The 21,321-nt window shown below is 41.3% G+C and overlaps 1 protein-coding gene across 2 annotated transcripts in view; it reads right to left on the reverse strand.

Moving 5' to 3' along the window:
* Nucleotides 1-10,320: 10,320 nt before the first annotated feature.
* Nucleotides 10,321-21,321, reverse strand: part of PAG1 (phosphoprotein membrane anchor with glycosphingolipid microdomains 1) — a 170,223-nt gene continuing 159,222 nt past the window's right edge. For both annotated transcript variants that reach the window (XM_005301519.5, XM_024102791.3), the window contains exon 8: nucleotides 10,321-19,994. In XM_005301519.5, the coding sequence (XP_005301576.2) occupies nucleotides 19,641-19,994 (354 nt within the window). In that variant the 3' untranslated portion in view covers nucleotides 10,321-19,640. The remainder of the gene's footprint in view (nucleotides 19,995-21,321) is intronic.

Here is a 21,321-nt window from a genome sequence, read left to right on the forward strand (position 1 = left end):
ACAGGCATTTCCTAACTTTGCAACCGTAATAGTGTTTTTTGTGTAGCTAATCTATACAGTTTATATATACACACACACAGAGGTCCATGAGAGATTTCTCTCGATAAAGCTTTCCATATAGTACAGTGCAACCTTGGAATGAAATATTAAAATTTGCCTCACTGGTCCAGCTCACCATTGAACAATTCTTACTTCACTGCTTGCGGTCTGGGTGATGGACTAGTGTTTACAAGCCTGGGGTTGGAGTTGGTTGTGAAGACATCAAAATTATACCATGAGCCCCAGAACAAAAGCGTGTAAGTTTATTCTATGATACAGCTATGAAAATGGGAGAAGCTATCTTAATGCAGTGTGGCCAAGCCCGTGAGAACCCAGCACATTAGGGTAGTGTATAAGTCACGCACTGTAGCCTAGGGTAGTTGCTGCTTCTCTTATTAAGGCGATTGAAGTACCAACCTTTAAAACAAATATGTTGAGCATAGTGGATTCTGTCTCATGTTTCCTTAGCAATTACATAGGCTGACAAGGTGCTACGTAAATCCCAAATCGCCCACTTCCATTTCACCATTCTGCCATAAACCTCTAGCATCCTGAACCCAAATGCCAAAACCTCTGACAGCTTCTAGGATGCAGTTAGTGGAAAACTTTTCCCTACTGTTTTATCTCGCCCTTCTAGTGGGAAGTGTTTTGGATAGCAGCGTGATGTGTTGCATAATTACCCCCCTCCAAAAAACCATTTATTTAAATAAATTAGTCAGTGAGCCATACTATCACAGCAATAAGCCACTCAAGGGTGAGCAGTAGTCAGCTATCAGTGTTCGGCTTGAGGGGTCTGAGGCACAGTGTGGAGCAGGGCTGCCCAGAGGATTCAGGGGGCCTGGGGCAAAGCAATTTCGGGGGCCCCTTCCCTAAAAAAAAGTTGCAATACTATATTATCATGGGGGCCCCTGTGGGGCCTGGGGGCAAATTGCCTCACTTGCCCGCCACTCCCCCGCCCCGGGTGGTCCTGGTGTGGAGTGCATCAATACCCTGCCAATGCCCATTTTGCTGTTGTTCAACACTGTACGACAACTTCTGCTTCCAGGACTGTCCAGCCAGCACTTTTCCACACACAATTTATTTACATTGCGGATTTCTAAAAGTGACCTGCTGTTTATGACCTAGGGAAACAAAACTTAGCAAAACAAGGAAAATGATTGTAAACAACTGTAGTAAGCACTCTAGTCTCTCTCCACCAATGGACAGAGGATAACTGAAAATAGCAAAAAACAAAAACAAAAAACAAAACAACCCACCAGGGAACTTCAACTGATTTTAGAAATCCTGGAACAACCGTTTTCAGTTATGGGTTAAACTGATTTTGAAAGAAACTTTCGTTAATGTTTAAGCCAGACTTGCAGCTGGAATGCAAAGTCAATACTTATCCCATTACAATTAAACCACCACACCCACAAACGAAAGGGGGGTTACAATGGGTGAAAATCCTAAGTGAAGAGCCCCTCACCCGCTAATCCCGTCTCACACCCACAATCCTATTTCTACTCATGTTTGCAAATACGTAAACAACAACCTTCATGAACATCAGTAATGTTCAGAATACCCATTCCCTGGCTGGGAGTATTTGGCAACATTTCCCCCTTTCTCTTCCTGTGATCCTTAGCAGTAGCCAAAGCTGTTCTGTTAACACTTGCCAGTTGCTGTTGAATGCTGAAGCACAGATGGCCCGTGAATGCTCCCTTCGGGGATGCTAGCCACCCAGCCCCGCCCCTTACATCCGAGGCCCTTACCCCCGCTCCCACTGGAGCCCCAAGCAGCTCTTCCCCCACACTGTGGCCAGAGGAACCCTAGTTGAACTGCCTCGAGCACCAGCCAGCCCGCCCCAGCTGCCCTGATCCCCAGGCCGGCCCGTGCTGTCGGCTGGCCCGAGCCCCAAGCTGAGCCCTCGCCAGCTCTGGGGAAAGAGGGGGAGTGAGAGCAGGGCCTTGGGGCAGAGCGTGAGTCGGGCCATGGCCTGGGTTAGGGGAGGCTTAGCCTCCTGGGGCCTATTACACCTACCGCCCATGCACTCAAGTAGCATGCCTGCTTCCCTGTATTTATGCCACACACGCAACTCCATTGAGATTTTAATAATAGATTTAACTTCAGAGTCTGGGAGATGGAAAAAAAACTTTGCCCTCTCTCCATCTGTTCTCTTTTTCACTCTCTGATCTTCTCCTCACCATTTTTCCTTCACTCATGTTCATCTCCTACATAAAGCACACACAAAAAACCAGTCTCTTGGCCCAAGTGGCACCCACACCTCCTCCCCAGAGGGACTGCAGAGTGGCTAATGCGCCCAGGATTTCATCCCGGAATTCTATAGTCAGGGTCTGACTGAGGAGAGTTGCAGCCTGGTGAACCTAGACCATGAGCCATAGACCTCTGAGTTCTAATCCCATCTCCATCTGTGCCCTTTGCAAAGTCAGTTCATTTCTCTGCCTCAGTTTTCTCAGTTGTGCAACGGAGATGACACTTGCCTTATCCGTTTTAGTTCGATTAATTAGTTCACTTTTGTAAAAAAGTTTTCCAATTAATAGAAATCTAATGATGTTAAGGGAAGCAAAGAAAATAATATGAATATTCCACTTAAACAGAGCCAACGTGTCATTGGATTTTTGGGAAAGGAATTAACATTACTGAAGGATGAGCTCTTAATGTACTTCATCCTAAGGTGTTATAGGCAAAGACTAACTAGGTGTGGGATAAGAAGAGGAAGATTAAAGAACATTATTAAAGACTTGGAACTTATTTAATAGCTCTTGCTAGTCCTCTCCGTTTTCCTCACTTTTCCAGATACAAGCATTCAGTCCTTTGCTCATCTCTGTAAGCAACTCTGTGGCTTTGGATTGATAATTTCCTGTCTCGTGCTTAAAGGATCCTGGGAGTTTTATCCAGTGCTCACCTCACTGCAGGATAGGTGCTGGGGCTGGGTACTCATGTTGTACATTTAGGGTAAGTCAACACTGCAGTTAGACACGAGTGGCCTGTGCCAGCGGATTTGGACTCGCCGGGCTAATTGTGGTGTAGACATTCGGGCTCGACCAAGCTCTGGGACCCTCCCACCTCACAGGGTCCTAAAATCTAATATCCAGCCTGAGTGTCTACTCTGCAATTAAAAAGCCCTTTAACCTGTGCCCTGAGAGCCCGAATCAGACGGTGTGGGCCTGTCACAGACGTCTAACTGCAGTGTAGACAAACTATTGCCTGTAATTGCCTCTAAGGGTAAGGGAGTGGGAAGTGTGAGGAAGACATTCAGGCAGGCAGATTGCTTCCAGATGCAGACATCCTCATTCCATTTCATGTAAAGCAGATTCAAGGTGATACTGATATTGCAATCTCAAGCTATATCTCCGGAGACCATATTATATTAAATTTATGTAACAGTATCACTGTGGGCTAGGGATTGTATTCAATGCTAGGAATAGGGTTACCACAGCTTCTCCAGGAACCAGAAACAGTAGAAGGTGATTAAGGCAAATCACTCAGGCTGTAACATGTCCAGAGAGGTACCACTTCTGGGGGATGCTCCTGGGTACTGGTTCAAGATGAATTGTCCAGAGACCATCAGACAAAAAAAAAAAAAAAAGGATTTTTGGATAAAAAGCTGAGTCAGCACTGGCTCAGGGCTTCTTTCTGATCCAGTAAAGGGACAGGTCCTCCCATCCAACAAGGAAGGGTTGGAAAGGGGTGTGTGTGTCAAAGGTGCAGTTAGCCTCTGGTAGATGTTACACAAACAAATTGAGTTTCCCATAATTAATTAAATTGTATTTGGCCATGACAGCTTGGTAGTTCACAACTCTAAATTACAACATTGCCGACAAATACATCTTCTTTGGGGGGGAGGGATAGCTCAGTGGTTTGAGCATTGGCCTGCTAAACCCAGGGTTGTGAGTTCAATCCTTGAGGGGGCCACTTGGGGATCTGGGGCAAAATCAGTACTTGGTCCTGCTAGTGAAGGCGGGGGCTGGACTCGATGACCTTTCAAGGTCCCTTCCAGTTCTAGGAGATGGGATATCTCCATTAATTTTTTTTTTTTTAATCTTCCTCCCAAAGAGATCTAGCCTCTTCCAATCATGATCGTATGGAGTAAGGGCAGCACTGACTGGGGTATTGGCAGTACACAGCCCAGTGCAGGTTCTGGGCACTGGGATGTGCTTGGTATCGGGGCCCTGTTACGGAGTAATGGGGGTTGTAGTTCTTCCCCAACCATCAGGTCTCTAGGACACTGGAACTCCTGTGGTACCGTTGGCTCACACGGTATCATGGAGGAGTGTCTGTGGTAAGTTATCGGTACCAATGGCTGTGAATGTGCAGAGTGCTCCATAGACAGGAACTTTGCTGTACCCAGTACCAATGGTTTACTCGGCGCCGCTCCCATAGTGGAGTATGTTGTTTGTCTTTCTCCTTAGGGAGCCTTATTGCTGCTTCTGAGCCTGAGCCCCTGGCATCTAGGTGGTGCAGCTGAGCTCGTAGTGGAGGCTCCTAGATGTTTCTGGGTACCGCGCGTCAGAGCCGTCAGTGCTGTCGGCATCAAGGTGGCCAATCATGCTGGGGAACCCCTCTGGCTAGCCAACGACTCTGGTTGGGGGCTTGGAGCTCATTTTCTCGCGCCTTTACGGGGGGGGGGGGGAAATCTGCTGTTTTTTTCCCATGACTCTACTCCCTTGGAAGTTGAAGGCTCTGGGGATGATCTAGGGATGGCATTGGAGTCCTCTGGTGGCTGAAGTGCCTTCTCTGTAAGGAGTTTTAACTTCAGCTCCCGTTTTTTGTGAGATCTCAGCTTTAGCTGGAGGCAGAGGGAGGAGGCACCAGACACACAGTAAAAGTGTCTGTCCATTACTGGAATCAACTCCTTGCAGGAGAGGCACTTCTTGAAGCTAGGAGAGCTGGGCATGCCCCTGGGCACAGAGGAGATGTGTAAGGGGGGCATGCCACCGCCTCCCCAGCCATGCTCTCAGGCAGCTGTTGCGCTACACAGAGCAGCAACCTGGAGTGGCCAGCTTGAGCTGTGTGAGAAGCAACTCCATCCTGCTCCCCACTTGAACCTGGCTGCCAGTCAGAGTGGCCACACAGGTGAGGGGTGCAACAGAAGAACAGAGCCCCTCACCCCGATAATGTGGGGTGGGGAGAGCATGGTGGACCCAGTCTGGGCACAGGGCTGGGGAGGTGTTGCTGGGCAGTCACATGTCCTCCCCTTTAGATTGTGCCCCCCCAGTATGGGGAGGCAGGAGTCATCTATGCCTGGAGTGACTATCCCCCTCTAGCAGTGAGGAATGCAGAAGAAAGATGTTCTTTCTTCCTTTTTTTTTTTTAATAATAAAATGAGAGAAGTTAGAATATCTTCTGAACACCTCTGAGAGGGGGAGGATCTCCCCACCAAAAGGGCGAGGAAACAAACTAAAGTACTTTTCTAAACCCAAAATGGGTAAATAGAAACACTAACTAAGAAGAACAAAAGAACTACTACTTATACTAATGATGCAAAGAATTAAACTGAGCGAGCACTTGTCTCGAGGCCAAAGATGGTCCAGAAGGAACTAAGGGGGGGTTCATCCATGGAGCGCTAGATAGCCTCAAGGCAGAGTGCACGTGTGTGACGTTGTGCAGTCTATATGGTTTTATAAAAACTTGATAATAAGTCAATATAATGTAACTGAGATAGTTTTAGAGAAAATACGGTAATAAGTGAATGTAAGTAACTGGGATATGCCTCATGCAAAAGGTCTCTTGTAAGGTATCATTACAAAGCTTATAATCTACTGAGTGTGATCATCTGATTTGTATAAATGTACCACTCTTGTATCTAAAACTAGAAATATAAAATGTAACTCTGAGGGCCTATTGTAATTGTGTAAAGTGTGGACCATTAATGATGGTTTGGAATCTTGATGACTCCCATTGTCTGCAGATGGCTGTATTTACCTGTGAGTCTTCCTGTATATGTGTGTGCTGGCAAGTGAGTAATGAAGTCTTGCAGTGACATGTGATCATGTCACCTGAACTGGAATCCATCTTTAACCTGGTGCTTTTCCAGTGAGGGGGGGTGGAAACCCAGAGAGACAAAGAGTTCCCGCCTTATGCAAAAGATATATAAAGGGGGGGAAGAGAAGAGAGAAAGTGAGAAGCCATCATGAAGAATCCCCTAGCTACCACCTGAGCTGCAACAAGAGCTGTACCAGGGGAAAGAATTGTGCCCAGGCCTGGAAGGTGTCCAGTCTGAGAAAAACTTACTGAAACATCTCTGAGGGTGAGATTATCTGTATTTAGTTTGATTAGGCATAGTTTTGCGCATTTTATTTTATTTTGCTTGGTGACTTACTTTGTTCTGTCTGTTACTACTTTGAACCACTTAAATCCTACTGTCTGTATTTAATAAAATCACTTTTTATTTAGTAATTTACCCAGAGTATGTATTAATAGTGGTACATTTATACAAATCAGATGATCACACTCAGTAGATTATAAGCTTTGTAATGATACCTTACAAGAGACCTTTTGCATGAGGCATATCCCAGTTACTTACATTCACTTATTACCGTATTTTCTCTAAAACTATCTCAATTACATTATATTGACTTATTATCAAGTTTTTATAAAACCATATAGACTGCACAACGTCACAACGTGTGGGCTGAACGGACACTGCTACCTAAAATCTCTGATTAGAGGTGCAAAGGAGCAGAGTGGAGCAGTGGAGCGCCCATAAGGACACTGCTTGAAGAAGAATATTTGATTATTATTCTATTGTAGGATATTTTAGTGCACTAAGAATGCTGATAGCCCCATAGCCATGATAAAACGATCATGCACCTTCCTCTCCATTTCACTAATGAAATCTGTGAATTCATATGTTTTGACTGGTCTGGTTGATAAGCTGCTTGACATTGGCTAGGTTAGGAGCGCATCCACGTTAGCTTTAATACACTTTGCAGTGGCATAGTGCATCAGGAATTCCTGACTAATTGATTCAATATAGCTGTGAACCAAAGCATGGAAACAATAGTTTTGCCAAGACTAATAGTTTCCAATTCCTGTTCTGCCTAACAGCCTGTGCACCTAGTTATGCTCATTTAATGACTCTAAGAGTTATTAATAGTGCACATACTTGGTTGACTAATAACGGATAGAGAAGTAATAATAGAAAGAGTTTGTCAACTAGAGCTTCACTGAATTTTTGAGGCTATTAAATATAACTTGTGAAGGCGATAAAAAAAACTCTCAGTCTGACACTTTATATAAAGTGAAGGCAACCTACCAGTTTTGTTCTGCTGACAGTCTATATTCATTATCATAGTTCCTATGAAATATACAAGAGGCTTAACAGAGTTTATGCAGATTTATGAAACTGCAACAGTGCTTTATGCAGTAGCCTACTCATTAATACTTATAAGAGAGAATGTTAACCATCAAAATGACAGGGCTTTTGAGCGGCGGGAGGGGGGAGTGTGTGTCAATACACAAAAGAAACTGAATCTTTTCCAGGAGCATCAACTTTCACTGACTTAATGAGCTTGAGGGGGGAGAAAAAAATCAATTCTCCCCCATTTAAAGGGCATACAGAATGATTGCTCCAACCTCAAACCAATTTCTTCTAATGCAAAAGAGATGCAGCTCTGTGTTTATGTAACAATAGCACCTTTTTACTGATTTTTTACCTCCTTTAGCACTGCAGAGCGAATGCAATCATCAGCGAGGTGTTGTGGCGTTAAATTCATTGCCTGTATAGGTCTTGGAGCTCTTCAGATGTAAGGACCTCTAACCATTGATGCAACTATGGTTTTCAAGGGAATTACATCAGATAATCTGCCCTGTTGCTGGTGAAGGTGTCACCATAACCAGCATTAGCAGCAGTTTTTCTTCACTATCTAACTCCCCGTCAGTGACAATAAAATTTACATTTTTTTTTCATAATACAAACAAGGCAATAGGTTTCAATAGCACATCACTTGCATTTCAGCTAAGCAATTACCAGTGCTTAACAAAACAGGTAGGTCTCAGAAGGGAAAATGTTGCCTCTTGTGCCAAAAGAAGTGACATCTCTATTTAAAAAAAAAAAAAAAATCCAGGCTGTTCCTCCATATTAAAGGGAGCAGGGCTTCACCCTATCATAGGGCTCTATGCATTTAGTGCTATGTCACAGTTGCATTACCACTGCAGTAACAAGCCTTGTTCAAAACAGCTTCCATTTAAACTGCACAGTGGAGAAAAGGCCTCTATCCTCACCTCCCCCATCCCTGACAACTGTTTAACATCACCTTGCCTGTGATTTGCTTTGATTATATGCATGCATATAAAACACCTACCAGCTTCTGTACACATAGCTGGTCTTGTGTGGGCACTATCCCTCTGCAATGAGCCAGGGGTGCATGGAGGGGGGGAAGCAACTAGGAAGAAAAGAGCAAAACAAGAACAAACCTAAACCATCACACGGGGAACACAGAAGGCTGGGAATTTTGCCATTTAGGGCATGCTCAGTGATGTCTTTAACACTGCATTTAGACACCCTGGTGATAGTCTATATAAGTTGCCTAATAGGGAAGACTAGAAAAATCTGTTTATTAAAATATCTGATGATACGCACAGGCTTTCATATAACAGAATACATTACATCAGAAATTAAATTCCTCTCCCCACACAGAGAGCGCTTGATTCTTGGGTTTGTTTAGTTTGGAGAAGACTGAGGGGGGGCCCATGAAAACAGTTTTCAAGTACATAAAGTGTTGTTACAAGGTTCTTGTTAACCTCTGAGGCTAGGACAGGAAGAAATGGGCTTAATTGCAGCAAGGGAAATTTAGATTAGACATTTGGGAAAATTTCTTGTCATGGTAGTTAAGCACTGGATCAAAATTGCCTAGGGAGGTTGTGGAATCTCCGTCACTGGAGATTTCTAAGAGCAGATAAGACAAACACCTGTCAGGGATGGTCTAGATAACACTTAATCCTGCCATGAGTGCAGGGGACTGACTAAATGACCTCTTGGGGTCCCTTCCAGTCCTACACTTCTATGATTCTGCAAGTGGAAAGTCACAAACGGCTCAGCTGGTATTCCATGCTCAAAAGCTTCATTCAGGTAGTTGGGCATGTCTCGCTGTATTAAGACAATGATGTCCATCATTTTTAAGTTATAACAATGCCTCATGATTAGCCATAGAAACAGTCTGGGTGGTTGTTGGTTGTTTTATTTTTAAATGCAACATACAGATATACAATAGACTAAACATTTGATTAGTAAAAATATTTTGATGAGTCTGTCTGATCAAATGCTACAAATATCTATATAGGCCTGTCCCTACAGCTCAGGTGAGCAGTTCTGCATCTCCAAGATGAAGTCATGAGACTACTTATGTACGAGATAAGGCCCGTGTGCTGGAAGGTAGTAGTTCCTCATCAGGTACCTTTAAGGCTGGAATAGTAAATACTGGACTAGTGGAAACTCATTTCTGTTTTTTTAATATATTAAAATTAATCCTTTTATCTTAACATTGGAAATTGTAATACCTTCTCCTCCAGTCTTTCCCTTCTAAAGTGAACCTTGACTAGCTACCTTACATGATTTGTACTCTAACTGTACAGAAATTAGATGTGCAAATACATGTAAAATAAATACAAAATTATTGGCAGCGAAATCAGATACTTACTTAACATGCTATCGATTTTCGCTGAGTTTCTCAAAGCCAGACTACATGCTAGGAGTACAAGTATGAAGATAAAAAACATTAAAATGTTTTCCTTATGTATGCAAATTCTCAGCATCTATGAACAGTGAAAGTTACAAGTTTTCAGAGCAAAACCAAACCAAACCAAAAAAATGTATTTTGACACAACTAGAGCTTTGCAACGTTACTCTGGGTACACATTTTAGCAAGGAAAAAGAAATCAAATTTTACAGCATCATCAGAATATGGTGCACAAACTTGGTAACCGTTGCTCTTCAAAAATGCTGAAAAACTGCATGTTAAAAAATTTATCGGCCACATTCCAATAACCTGATTTCACTGAAATCGATGGTACCGTGTGTGTCTGCAGTGGGACCACTTGCAATGCATGGAAGTGCACACGTACCAAGTCTCCACAAGATCTGCTTCATGGCACAAGGTGCTACTCAACATGAGTAAGAGTGTCAGAGTCTCTCTTTAAATAATCAGATTTAATGACTAATCCAAAATATTTCTGGTTGAAATCAATGCAAAAGACTCCATCAAACAATGAGGATTTCAGAGGCTTCAGGAGCAGGGTGCAAAAAGAACATGTGGAATTATTTGTTAAAAAAAGACAATTTCAAAAAGTGACAAAACTGATTTATTGTATTTATTAGTTTTGACTAATTTGTTTTATAGATTTCAATCGACTGAATTTCCCTAAGATTTCTAAAATTTGATGTGTTTCATTTCATTTCAATGTGAAACATTTCTCAGTTTGACATTGTTTACATGGATCACCAATATATTCAAAAGTGATATGCAAATATCATATGAACCAGAAAAATGGCAGAGCCTATTTTAAAAGCTTTTCAGAGAATACAGTACAGAATATGAAGATTTTACCAGCATATAAACAAATAAGGATTAGGGTACTGCTATACATAATTAAAACCTATATTTTAAATTATTGACCTGTGTTCTTACTTTTACATAACTTGCCTCATACTTAAGTTACATCAGGGCAAAAAATGTATTTACATACCACTTGTCTATATTTACAGTAAATAATTACCTACTGTGCTTTCAGCAGCCAAAAGCTAAATTGGCTAGAAACATCAAATGAACATTCTTAGAATAATGGTAGAGCTAGATTACACCAGATCAATACATACTATTACAAAAAAATGTTGAAAGGAACTTCATGTCATTTATCAATTTACAAAACCATAACTTAGTATTTTGGATCTGAATTACTTTCATAATGGTATAAACCCTGAAATTACATAATTTCTGAAAACTACACTACTGCTTGCTGGTTCTGTGAATAAAACTATACTGATTTCAAAAGGTAGCAAGCCAAATCACCAACTATATTGCAAACAAGCCTGAGATGCTGCCATCTTGGAAGTCTGCATGCACTCTCTTATATTACAACCATTCCATTAAGTGTCTCACTATCCATGCATCTGAACTACATACAGTATATTTAACATATTCTCTGTATCTAGTCCAAGTTAAGATAGTTGGATACAGCTCTAATCATCTCAGGATTTTCAAATCAGGATGGTTAGAAAATATTTTGCAGTTCTGCTTCAGTGACAAAAGTGAACTATAGCCCAGAAAACACTATTTGTTCCTTAATAGACCATTATGAGGAAATCATTCTAATAATAAATGTTTTTCCATTATAGAACAATAGTTAAACTAAAAAACAGTGTCTATAATTACAAATATAAACCCCATATGCTTTAAGAATACGATGTCTCATACATAAATAAAGATTTTTGTACTGAAGCCTAGCTATTCTCTATACCTGATTTAAAGCAAATCCTTGGAGAATTATTAGCAAGGCAAACTCTTTGTAATAGCTACTATTAACAACATTTCCCCATAGAAATATGGAGCTTTTTGTATTGGCTGCAATGGAAGTCATGATCAATTGTAGACCAGGGTCAGAGAAATAAAGAACCTTTTATCACTTCAGTTGTAATACACAGAATACTCACAGAAACACAAGTTAGCTGCTTTGTATCTAAGGGCCTGCTCCTGCAACTCTTACATTTGTGAATAATCCTACTGAAATCAAGGAGGCCAATTCTGATTTCAGTCACAGTCTATTAGCGCACTGTGTAGATCAACATCTTGAAGGCAGTGGTTAAATAGGATTTCCATCACTGCAATCGCAAAATTTGTCCATTTGAGATTTCTAATAGAGTGCTGTCTAATTAGAAGTTAGGTTTTCATTTTGTTGTTGTTGTTTATCTGGGCTCTCCAGAAAAAGCTAGTAGAGTACAGCATGGGGCAGGGGGAGGAGAGAATTCCTGCCATTGCCTCTTTTTGCTTAGGGCAGCAGTTCTCAAACTGTGGGTGGGGACCCCAAAATGGGTCACAAACTAATTTTAATGGGGTCACCAGGGCTGGCTTACACTTGCTGGGGCCCAGGGCCGAAGCCCAAGCCCCACCACCTGGGGCCAAAGGCTTTAGTCCTGGGTGGCAGGGCTCAGGTTACAGGACCCCTGCCTGTAGCTGAAGCCCTTGGGCTTTGGCCCCCCCATCTGGAGTGGTGGGGCTCGGGCAGGCTCAGGCTTTGAGCCCCCTCCTGAGGTCCTGTAGTAATTTTTGTTGTCAGAAGGGGGCTGCAATGAAGTTTGAGAACCCCGAAACCTTCAGGAGCAACACTCCTGAAGAGAAATGGAAGGAGCTGCATTCATCTCTTCCTAGGCATTGGGAATGTTCCCCTTGAATTGCAGTCTCTCCTGCTAGGGGAATCTTTCCTGGGAGGAATGCATCTTTGTGATATGGCTGAAACATAAATGAAACGTACCTGTCATTCCTTTTCTTATTCTTCTTCCAGTTGCTACAGCATTCTACATTTCACCCCCAAGAAGAAACCATCCTCTCTGTTTTAGCAGTTTGGCTCTTAACTCCCTTTTCTTTAAATTGGAGAACTGGTCTGCCTGAGGAGGCTCAGCTAGCTTTCCTGGTATGAGTTAAAGCTTGTGAAGCAAACAGCCGCTTCCAGAGTAGAGACAGGTGCAGGTGGAAATAATTAAGGGAGACACAGGTGGCAAATCAGCAGCTACTAGGAAAATCCAGTTGCCTGTGCAAAGCCAGAGCAGTAGACTGGAGCTGGTTGCTTGTAGGGAAACCCTGAGGAAATGGGCTAAGTAATAGTTCTGATATAGCCTCAAGGATAAAAGCAAAATGCAAGTGTCCTCCGGTATTTGAGAGACTGCACGCGCTTGGCTTAAGCCTGAAAAGTTCTTGTCCTCTCAGGTGTGTCTTTAAAAATACATTTTTATCAGATTGTCTGTTTATGTTTCACCAATCCTTGCTTGTCAGCTGAGCTGCTTGCCAAGATGACAGCTATTCGCCCGAGTAAGGTCTGCAGGATCTGTGGTTTTCAAAAGGACCTAAGTGACTTAGGAGCATAGGGCCCATGCTTCTAAATCAGTTAGCTGCTGTTGAAAATTTCACTCTAAGTTCTCAATCTGATGCAGTGTCCATACCCTCTGACAGCTAAGTCATATTTCAAAAAGGACTAAAATGTTGTTAAAATGCTGATTGCTGTCAACGTGACAAAAAACACCAACAACTAAACAGCTTCATAAATGATGAACGTTACAAACCCAACCTATAATGAAAGCCAGAAATGAAATATTTTAAGTCTCTTTCAGGGCATTACGAAGTCAGAGCTTCAGCACTGCCAACTCCCAGTGTTAAAAAGATCATGACATTTAAAAAAAATAAAATTTGTGTCTTGGGTTGTAGACCCTTTTGGTTACACTTTTGTCATGTTTTCAAGCTTTTCTCTGCAACTATGAGGCGTTAAAAATTTTCATTAAAAAACATTAAAAAGCTGAGATCTCAAGTAATCACAGGATTCCAGAAGCTGGATACACTAAACATCCCCCCCTCCAACACTAAATTTTATAAGATAAAACACAAGAGGTGGCAACATTATATTGTATTGAAAGGAAGTCATCCCAAATAAAATAAATAACAGAATCTTTAAAACAAAATCAACTTTAAGTACCCTCCAATCATCTGAACAGTTTGTTATTTTTATACAAACAAGAAGAAATAACACAGCTACCCTTTGAACATAGGTACCCTTTAAACCAAAGAGTCTCCTTTTATCTTTTCTATTACAAATATATACTCATGCTTGTTAAAATTAGCCAGTGGGTTTGTAAATATACAAAACTTGTGAGCAACTACCATTAAAAGGATAAAAAGAACATAACTGAAAGCCATAAGTTTAAAAAGTAAACAGCAGGACAACAGCACGTACAGTAGATCAGCCTAATAACTCTTGTGCAGAAACAGTGATCTGTTTATATCTTTAGCTGTAGGCACTTTGTCAGCCTGTGTGAGATGATTGCCAGCTTGGCAAGGGTTTGAACTGGGACCCTCCAGAGCTAAAAGCATGAGCTGTTATAGCTTGAACTAGACAGCCAGGCACTGTAGCCAACTCACGTCCTCTGTGGATGGAGGACAGATGCGTGATACACACTGACCAGTGGTTTACATATGCAAGATGTGCAGTTATGTTTTGTAAACTGATCACTGGGTCACATCAGAAACTGATCACATCAGAAATCACCATTCATGTTTGCACTAGCCCTCAAGAGAAGTGCAATGCCCAGTGCATGTGGTATGCTTTAGCACTACTGAAAAATTGGCACGTAGGAAATAAATCTATTGTATGTTTCTAGGTTGAGGGGGGAACATAAGAATTATGAGCATGTGTTCTTCTATACTGACCCCTTCAATGGTATATCTGATGGGGCTCTCCATTCTGCAAGGAAGGGACTTCAGATAATTATCTGAGTGTGGGAACTCCCTTGTCCCATTTATCTCTTCAGTGTTATAAATCTACCAATTTCCTTTATCACTATAAGCTATGGCTAGCTGGAAAGGGATGCTGAAATATATCTTCCTGCCTTTCCTCAGACAGAGAGCTCCCTTCACAATGTCCTCCATCACTACCATCCTACAGAGAGACACTAGGGACCAACTTTTGCACAGGTGTAAACAGCTGCAATGCTCATCCAAGTCAATAAAAGTTGAGCTTCTTTCCCCCAGAACAGTGTTTGGTTTGAGGTCTGTAACAGTGCAACAAACCATTGCCTGAGATGCTGAGTCATTCTTTCTGAATTCTTGTATTTTTGCAAGAAGCTAAATCCCAAGTTCTTCATTCGGGCAAAGTCCAATAGCCTTACTGAGGCATGCTCCAACTGAAGTCAGTGATTTAAATCTGAATTAAATGAGAGTTTGCCTGTTTAAAGGCAAAGAAAGGACCTCAGAATTGACTCCAATTGAATTTATGTTTCAGGACTATATTTCATTAGATAGACTACAAAGTAAAATATATATACAGAATTGGGAGTGGGAGGTAAGTCCCTGAACTGAGCCCAATTTATATATTATTCCAATCCCATAATGTACAGATCACACCTTCACATGTCCAACTGATCCTAAGCCCAGGCACTGGCTCTGATTGGCTGATTTAAAATACTGATTGACCAATCTAGGCTTGTGAGGTGTGAGGACTCCGTTTTGAATCTGTGTGAGCTGACGAGAAAAAAGGAAGCATTGTTAGAGAGTTTTGCAGTTAGAATAACACTGCTAAAGCTAAGTTCTGGAAAGCACATGTTGCAACAGAGAATGATGTATGTCACAGCTTTACATTTCAACTTTGAGAAAACACATTGAAACCATTTATCCAGCATCTTAAAAAGCACCATTGAAAGGTTTAACAACAGAGAACACCAAGTATACAGAATTTTTAACAAGACTATCAGCAGGAGCAGTGCAGGGATCCACGGAAAAGTATACAGCCCAGAAGAATCCTTGGAAGATAGATTCCTAAAGGCACAATATATTATGTCCTGAAGGATGCAGCAGTTGACACCTAGCCAACTGCTACTGTGGAAGATTTCAGCTTTGGGTGACCAATGAGAATCTGAATCACAGCACCTATTTCCCTCCTGCAATTTTTTTCGAATACTATGAACCCTGCTACATATGAGCGAGTTTACAAGTGATTTTAATGCAAAAGACCATGAGCAACTATTAATCCTAGATAGATGTAGACCCAGAACGCCCCCGGCCTGGAAACTCACTGGATCACTAAAGATTTACAAAAGATGATCAATAATTCTTCATTGCAAGGCTTTGTTGTAACATCTATTTTTCTGGAAAGATTGTGACATGACTATTCCCATCCTGGGACTAACCATTTTGACTTTCAAAGACATTTAGTCTGTGTTCCTCTCTTCCTACAAATTGCAGGGTCAGTTCTAACTTGTCCAAGAGGCTTCAGGGGCTGGTCACATCTTCTCTACCTCTGTACTAAATGAACACTTACAAAGTGGTATGGAAACTCTGAATACTAATCAATAGATGAGATTATGAATAGATTAGATTATTTTGATAACTAGGTACCTGGGTCTCAATAAGGATGCGATATAGATACTCTGTGGCTTTATCTTTGCGGCTGGAGGAGAGATCAGTTTTGGGCCTTGACTACACTAGAAAAGATTTGCTGGTATAACTGAATCAGCAAACGCTCCTAGTGGAGAGAGTTTATATCGTGAGATACTAGTTTATACTGACAAAGAGAGTGATTTGCTGGCATAGTTTACACCAGTTCCCTGAAAGAAATTAGTGATTCCAGCCAAAGGACATTTTTGCTGGGTTCTCCACTAGGGCTTTTGCTAATGCAGCTATGCTGCTTAGGGTGTCATTTTTTTCACACTATTAACCAACATACCTATGCCAGCAAAACTTTTAAGTGTAGCACAGGCCCTAGAAAGAAAATCATCAGGTAGCAAATTCTATGTTCTGGATACTGACCTCACCCCTAATATGAGATATGTGGGATGTAGTGAGCATGGAGGAATTAATGGAAAGGGAGAGAAAAGTAAGGCCAGGCAAAGCATGTCCCTCTGCCTTACAATACTAGTATTAATCTATTTTGTGATCCTGGTTTGAAACATCTCTGCCGAAGGACGCTGCTAAGCTCTGGTGCTTCCCCTCCTCCAATATGCAGCTGAAGAGGAAATGCAGTGGAAGCATCACTAAGAGTCCAGATTTTACTCTTGGAAAGGAGTGAGAAGAGATGCCAGATTCCTTGTCGAGTGATTAAATTATCCAGGTAAGAACTTGGGATGGGACCCTAGCACATTTCGCTTTAAAGGTGGATTGGACCTGGAAGTTGAATGGGAATTTTGGACTTGCCCCTGAAGAGTCCTTCATCAGGGAGGATTGTTCTGTTTGCTGGCTTCCAACAGTTGAAGAGCGCTGATCCACCCCCACAAAGGAATCTCAGCTGGTGTGAAGGGATATAAATGTCCCAACTAGCCACCCAGACTGTGAGCCCCTTAGGGAGTAGTCTTGGCAGATCTCCCCATGTGTGGCTCCTGAGAAGATCTCCTTGCAAATGCTATGCCTCTTGACCTTTGACCTGTGCTGCCGTGATGGGGGTGGGAAGAATAGGCAAAGAAGGATCTCAGCAGGGGCCCTTGTTTAGGGTGCCACCCCCCAAAATTTTTAAGGATAGGAAATGGGAAAATAGGGGGAAAAGATTTTGGCTGCTGCTGCCCCAAAATCAGCTTTGAAAGGTGGAAGAGGCAGAAACAATGAGCTGGAAGCAGAGAATCTGGTACAAGATGAAAGTATTGAGAGGACTTTGAGCCAGGCCCAAGATACTTTTGGCTTAGTCTGAACTGCCTCTGCATGTACAGGAAAAGTCACAGCCCAAATGTCCCAGACTGAGTGGGAGGTCAGGATCCAGAAAGTTTTCATTGCTCCGATACTGCAAGATTTCATTGAAAAGTATCACTGCTTCACAAAATAATTCTAATGTGTGTTGTATAATAATGAATGAATTTACTGCTTACAGTTTAAAAATCACTTTTATAACTGTGTGTTCTTAAACAAATTCATGTTTGGTATGTAGTGCTTTATGAGACCAAGTATTTACTGTGCCCATGAGTTACGAAAATACCCAGTTAGATTTGATACATCCCTGGTAAAAATTACCAGTATTCCTCAATACCAATTGAAACAGATATAGGCTATTATACCACTAAGTGGGCCAGTCTCAATGTATGCATATCTTTTTTCTTTTCTTTTTTTAAAGCAAAACCAAACATTTTCAAACATACACTATATAATATTGCATATACAAAGATGAGATGGCCCATGGATTTGAACACTATCAAATTTTGGGAGGAGAAGTTTAAATCTGGATTTAAATTTTGCAGCTGTGTTTGTGTGTGTAAAATAACACACACACACACACACACACACCAGATGTGGTGCATTTTCCTGTGTTCTTAGTATAGCCCATTATGGTGTGTTGAAAGAAACAAAAGAACCAGCAAAATACCTATCTATTTAATCTCTCTAAGCCATACCCTTTGTTTTTATTAGTAACCATGTAACTTGAAATCTCTGGAATGATACTGGTTTTAAAACTGTTTGCCAAAATGGTCAATTACCATCACATCCCAAGAGATTCTTCTCCTCCCTCTCTGTTTTCTTTCCCTATTACTTTTTAGCATAGGAATGGTGAGCACCAGTGGCTTTCCCCGAACATTTCTCATCCTCTTCTTTTCTCTCTTTGCCTTTTAACAAAGTCTTTACAGAGACTGAATAATTTTGATTTTTGAAAAAACAGCAAGGCATGTTCTATATACCTGCTTAGAAATCAGATAAAGCCTAGTAACAATTAAAGTATTAATTTATGTGCTGCTATTACAACTAATAGGTAATGTTTTTAAAATCAGGATAATTTTTTTGTTACATAAAATGGCAAGTTAATATACAATATTTTTGAACATGGAAAATTTGTTAGGAAGTAAGCATAAAACTTAAAATATCAACCCCCACGTACCACACTCAGTAAATAAATTCTCATGATAAAAAAATATGTTTTTTACATTTTGATCTGATTACATCTAAGTTGAGTAACTTAAAAGAAGCAGATTTCTTAAAGATAAGGTCAATGCTGCGTTAATGTGGACTGGACATTCATTTGCACAGCCCTTCAGATGCAACATGACAAGTGCCCAAGTGCTGTGTGTGTAAGTCTGAATGTGTGTGAGAGACAGAACCTAAATGTTAAGGCTATAGTTTTAAAGCAATATGCTCCCAGATAATTTTTAAAAAGGCAACAAACAACCCCTACAAATACCAGTCCTTAAATACTGACAGTCAAGTTTTAAAGCTTGACTTAAAAAAACATGGACTCTACAAAATGAATTCAAGTACTATTGATGTAAGTCACTTGTGAACTGAAGTACCTTTGTTTAGACCACTGCAGTAATGAAAATGGAATGGAATACATTAATATTCTGTCTCCATCTCTGATCACATCTGGCTGCAAGAGCTCACAGTCCTAATATACTGAAATACAGAGCTCCTCCTATGTAGAGAAGTTAAACTCATTTTTCATGGCCCCACAAAGAAAGTCTGAGTTGAAGTATGGAGCTAAGATAATCTGAGATTTGCTCTTTGAAGAGGAGGGCTAAAATTGAAGGCAAACGATCCTTGAGAAATATTTTGAAGCTAATGACAGGAATAATATTTAAAAATGTAAAGCTGGTTTTCTTTAATGACAGTATTTTTAGGAAGTGATCACTTTGAGGTGACAAATGTGGTACTCTTTCCCAAATACTGGTTGTCTTGCAACTCTAACAATAAAGGATCCTTTAAACCCTTTTGATATAAATTCTGAACTGATGTAATCGGTCTCGTAAGGTTCACACCACCGGCAAGATAGTGCAGCCTGGATGAAAAATGCTTTGCTTCTTTGTCTTTAACTTTTGTTCTGTACTTATACTTTGACTTTCTGTTGTTCAAAAGGAAAAATATTCCTGTTCTTGTTTCACATGAATCTGTTGAAAATACCTGTTGATAATACCTGCCGTAATCTTGTTGCCAGGGCAATTAAAGTCTGGAGATATCCCTAGAGTTTTGCTGCAAGTCCCCTATACTCTCATAGTCATTCTCTCCTTGGAGAATAGCTTGGCTGGTGTTAGGCACTGATAAGGTCTTGTCTTCCTCTTGGCTTACTGACTGGACAACTTCGTTGTCCGATTCTGACTCCCCATTTGGCCTGTCCGCTGACTGAGGCACAGTGGTAATGTCTGAGGTGTTTTCCAAATCCTTTACGCTAGCATAGAGGCCACTGCAAATAGATGGGGACCTTTGAGGTACAACTTCTTGAATACTAGTGTAAGTAGAATCCAGCACTCTGATGGCCTGTCCTGGTTTACTCACAGAAGAGTACATAGCTGAAATCTAGGGAAGAGAGAGAGAGAGAGAGATTTAATTTTTAACCATAGCAAAGAACTTCTGTTCCATCATCCTCAATCTGTTCTGAAGTCAGCCCTGGAAAAGTATATCGCTGCTACATGCATCGATTTTTTTTTTAGGGAGAAAACATTATTTATTAAAAACAACCATTGAACATAATCCCTTGTAGTCCAGTCTGTATACGAAAGATAGCCAGCCCTGTGGGAAAGTTGATAGAGTTATAGTACTTTTTACCTCAATATTCTCAATGCTCTGGCTGACTGTGGGTGTGACAAGGAGATGACTGGTTTCAGCTTCTGGAAAACAATGTGTGTGTGAGGGGGTGGAATGTAATTTGTACCTAATTTTAGATAGAATGTCTACTCCTTTACCCTTGGATAGAGGCTGCACTGTAACTATAGTTGTCACAGGTTCTATGAGGGACCAAGGATGTGAAGAGAAAATAAAAATAGAGGACAAAATTTACTCAGCCAAGGCAATATTAAATAAAACTAGAGCTAATGCTGGGCCTGATGCTGCAGACCCTATTCATTTGACTTCAATGGGATTGCTTCCTGAGCAGGGGTCACAGACTTAGTCCCTCTGTGATTTAGGATTGCAAGTTAAAGAGCAAACCCTTGTAAGCATGTCTTGGACGCTGACAGGGAGAGAGAACACCCATGGTCACACTAGCCAATTCCCACTAGCAGATGACAAAAGTAACATGCCTGAAAAGCTATGAAATAATAAACCTTAAACAAGGGCATGAATGGTTCAAGAAAAAGGCACTTTCAAAGGGAATAATTAATAAAAAGAGCCAAATCTCAGAAAACATAGAGTTGAATAAAGGGGCCATGTACTCAAACAAGCCCACATAAAAGGCCTGGAGCCCAGACGTGGAATTCTGAACCCCAGAATGCAGTAGACAGCACACAGCCACTGCTCTAGGTATGTGATGCAGAAGTAGATGATACTCACTGCTCCACCCTATGTGTGGATTTGGCTTTGCGGTTCCACTTCTGTCTATATCCCTTCTCTACTGGAATGCAGAGAGCCCTGCAGTGCATAAGTCAGGGGGTGGAGCTCACCTATGTGGGTTTTCTGAGCCTACCTCCTTTGTTAATAGAAACATAGCTCTTCTGCTACATCTTGGGTCTTTCACACGCATGCAGGGTCATTCATGGTTTGGATGAAGTGAATTAAGAAACAAGAGATGTGCATTATCATAAGACAACACTGAGTGCTGCAGGTGCACCTGTGATTCAGATAGGGAGTGCAAACACTTCCATTAATATTCTGTTGTATTTTTTAATTAACAGATGTATCACTTTCC

The sequence above is a fragment of the Chrysemys picta genome, chromosome 2 (assembly GCF_011386835.1).
Source record: "Chrysemys picta bellii isolate R12L10 chromosome 2, ASM1138683v2, whole genome shotgun sequence".
Classification (NCBI taxonomy): domain Eukaryota; kingdom Metazoa; phylum Chordata; order Testudines; family Emydidae; genus Chrysemys; species Chrysemys picta.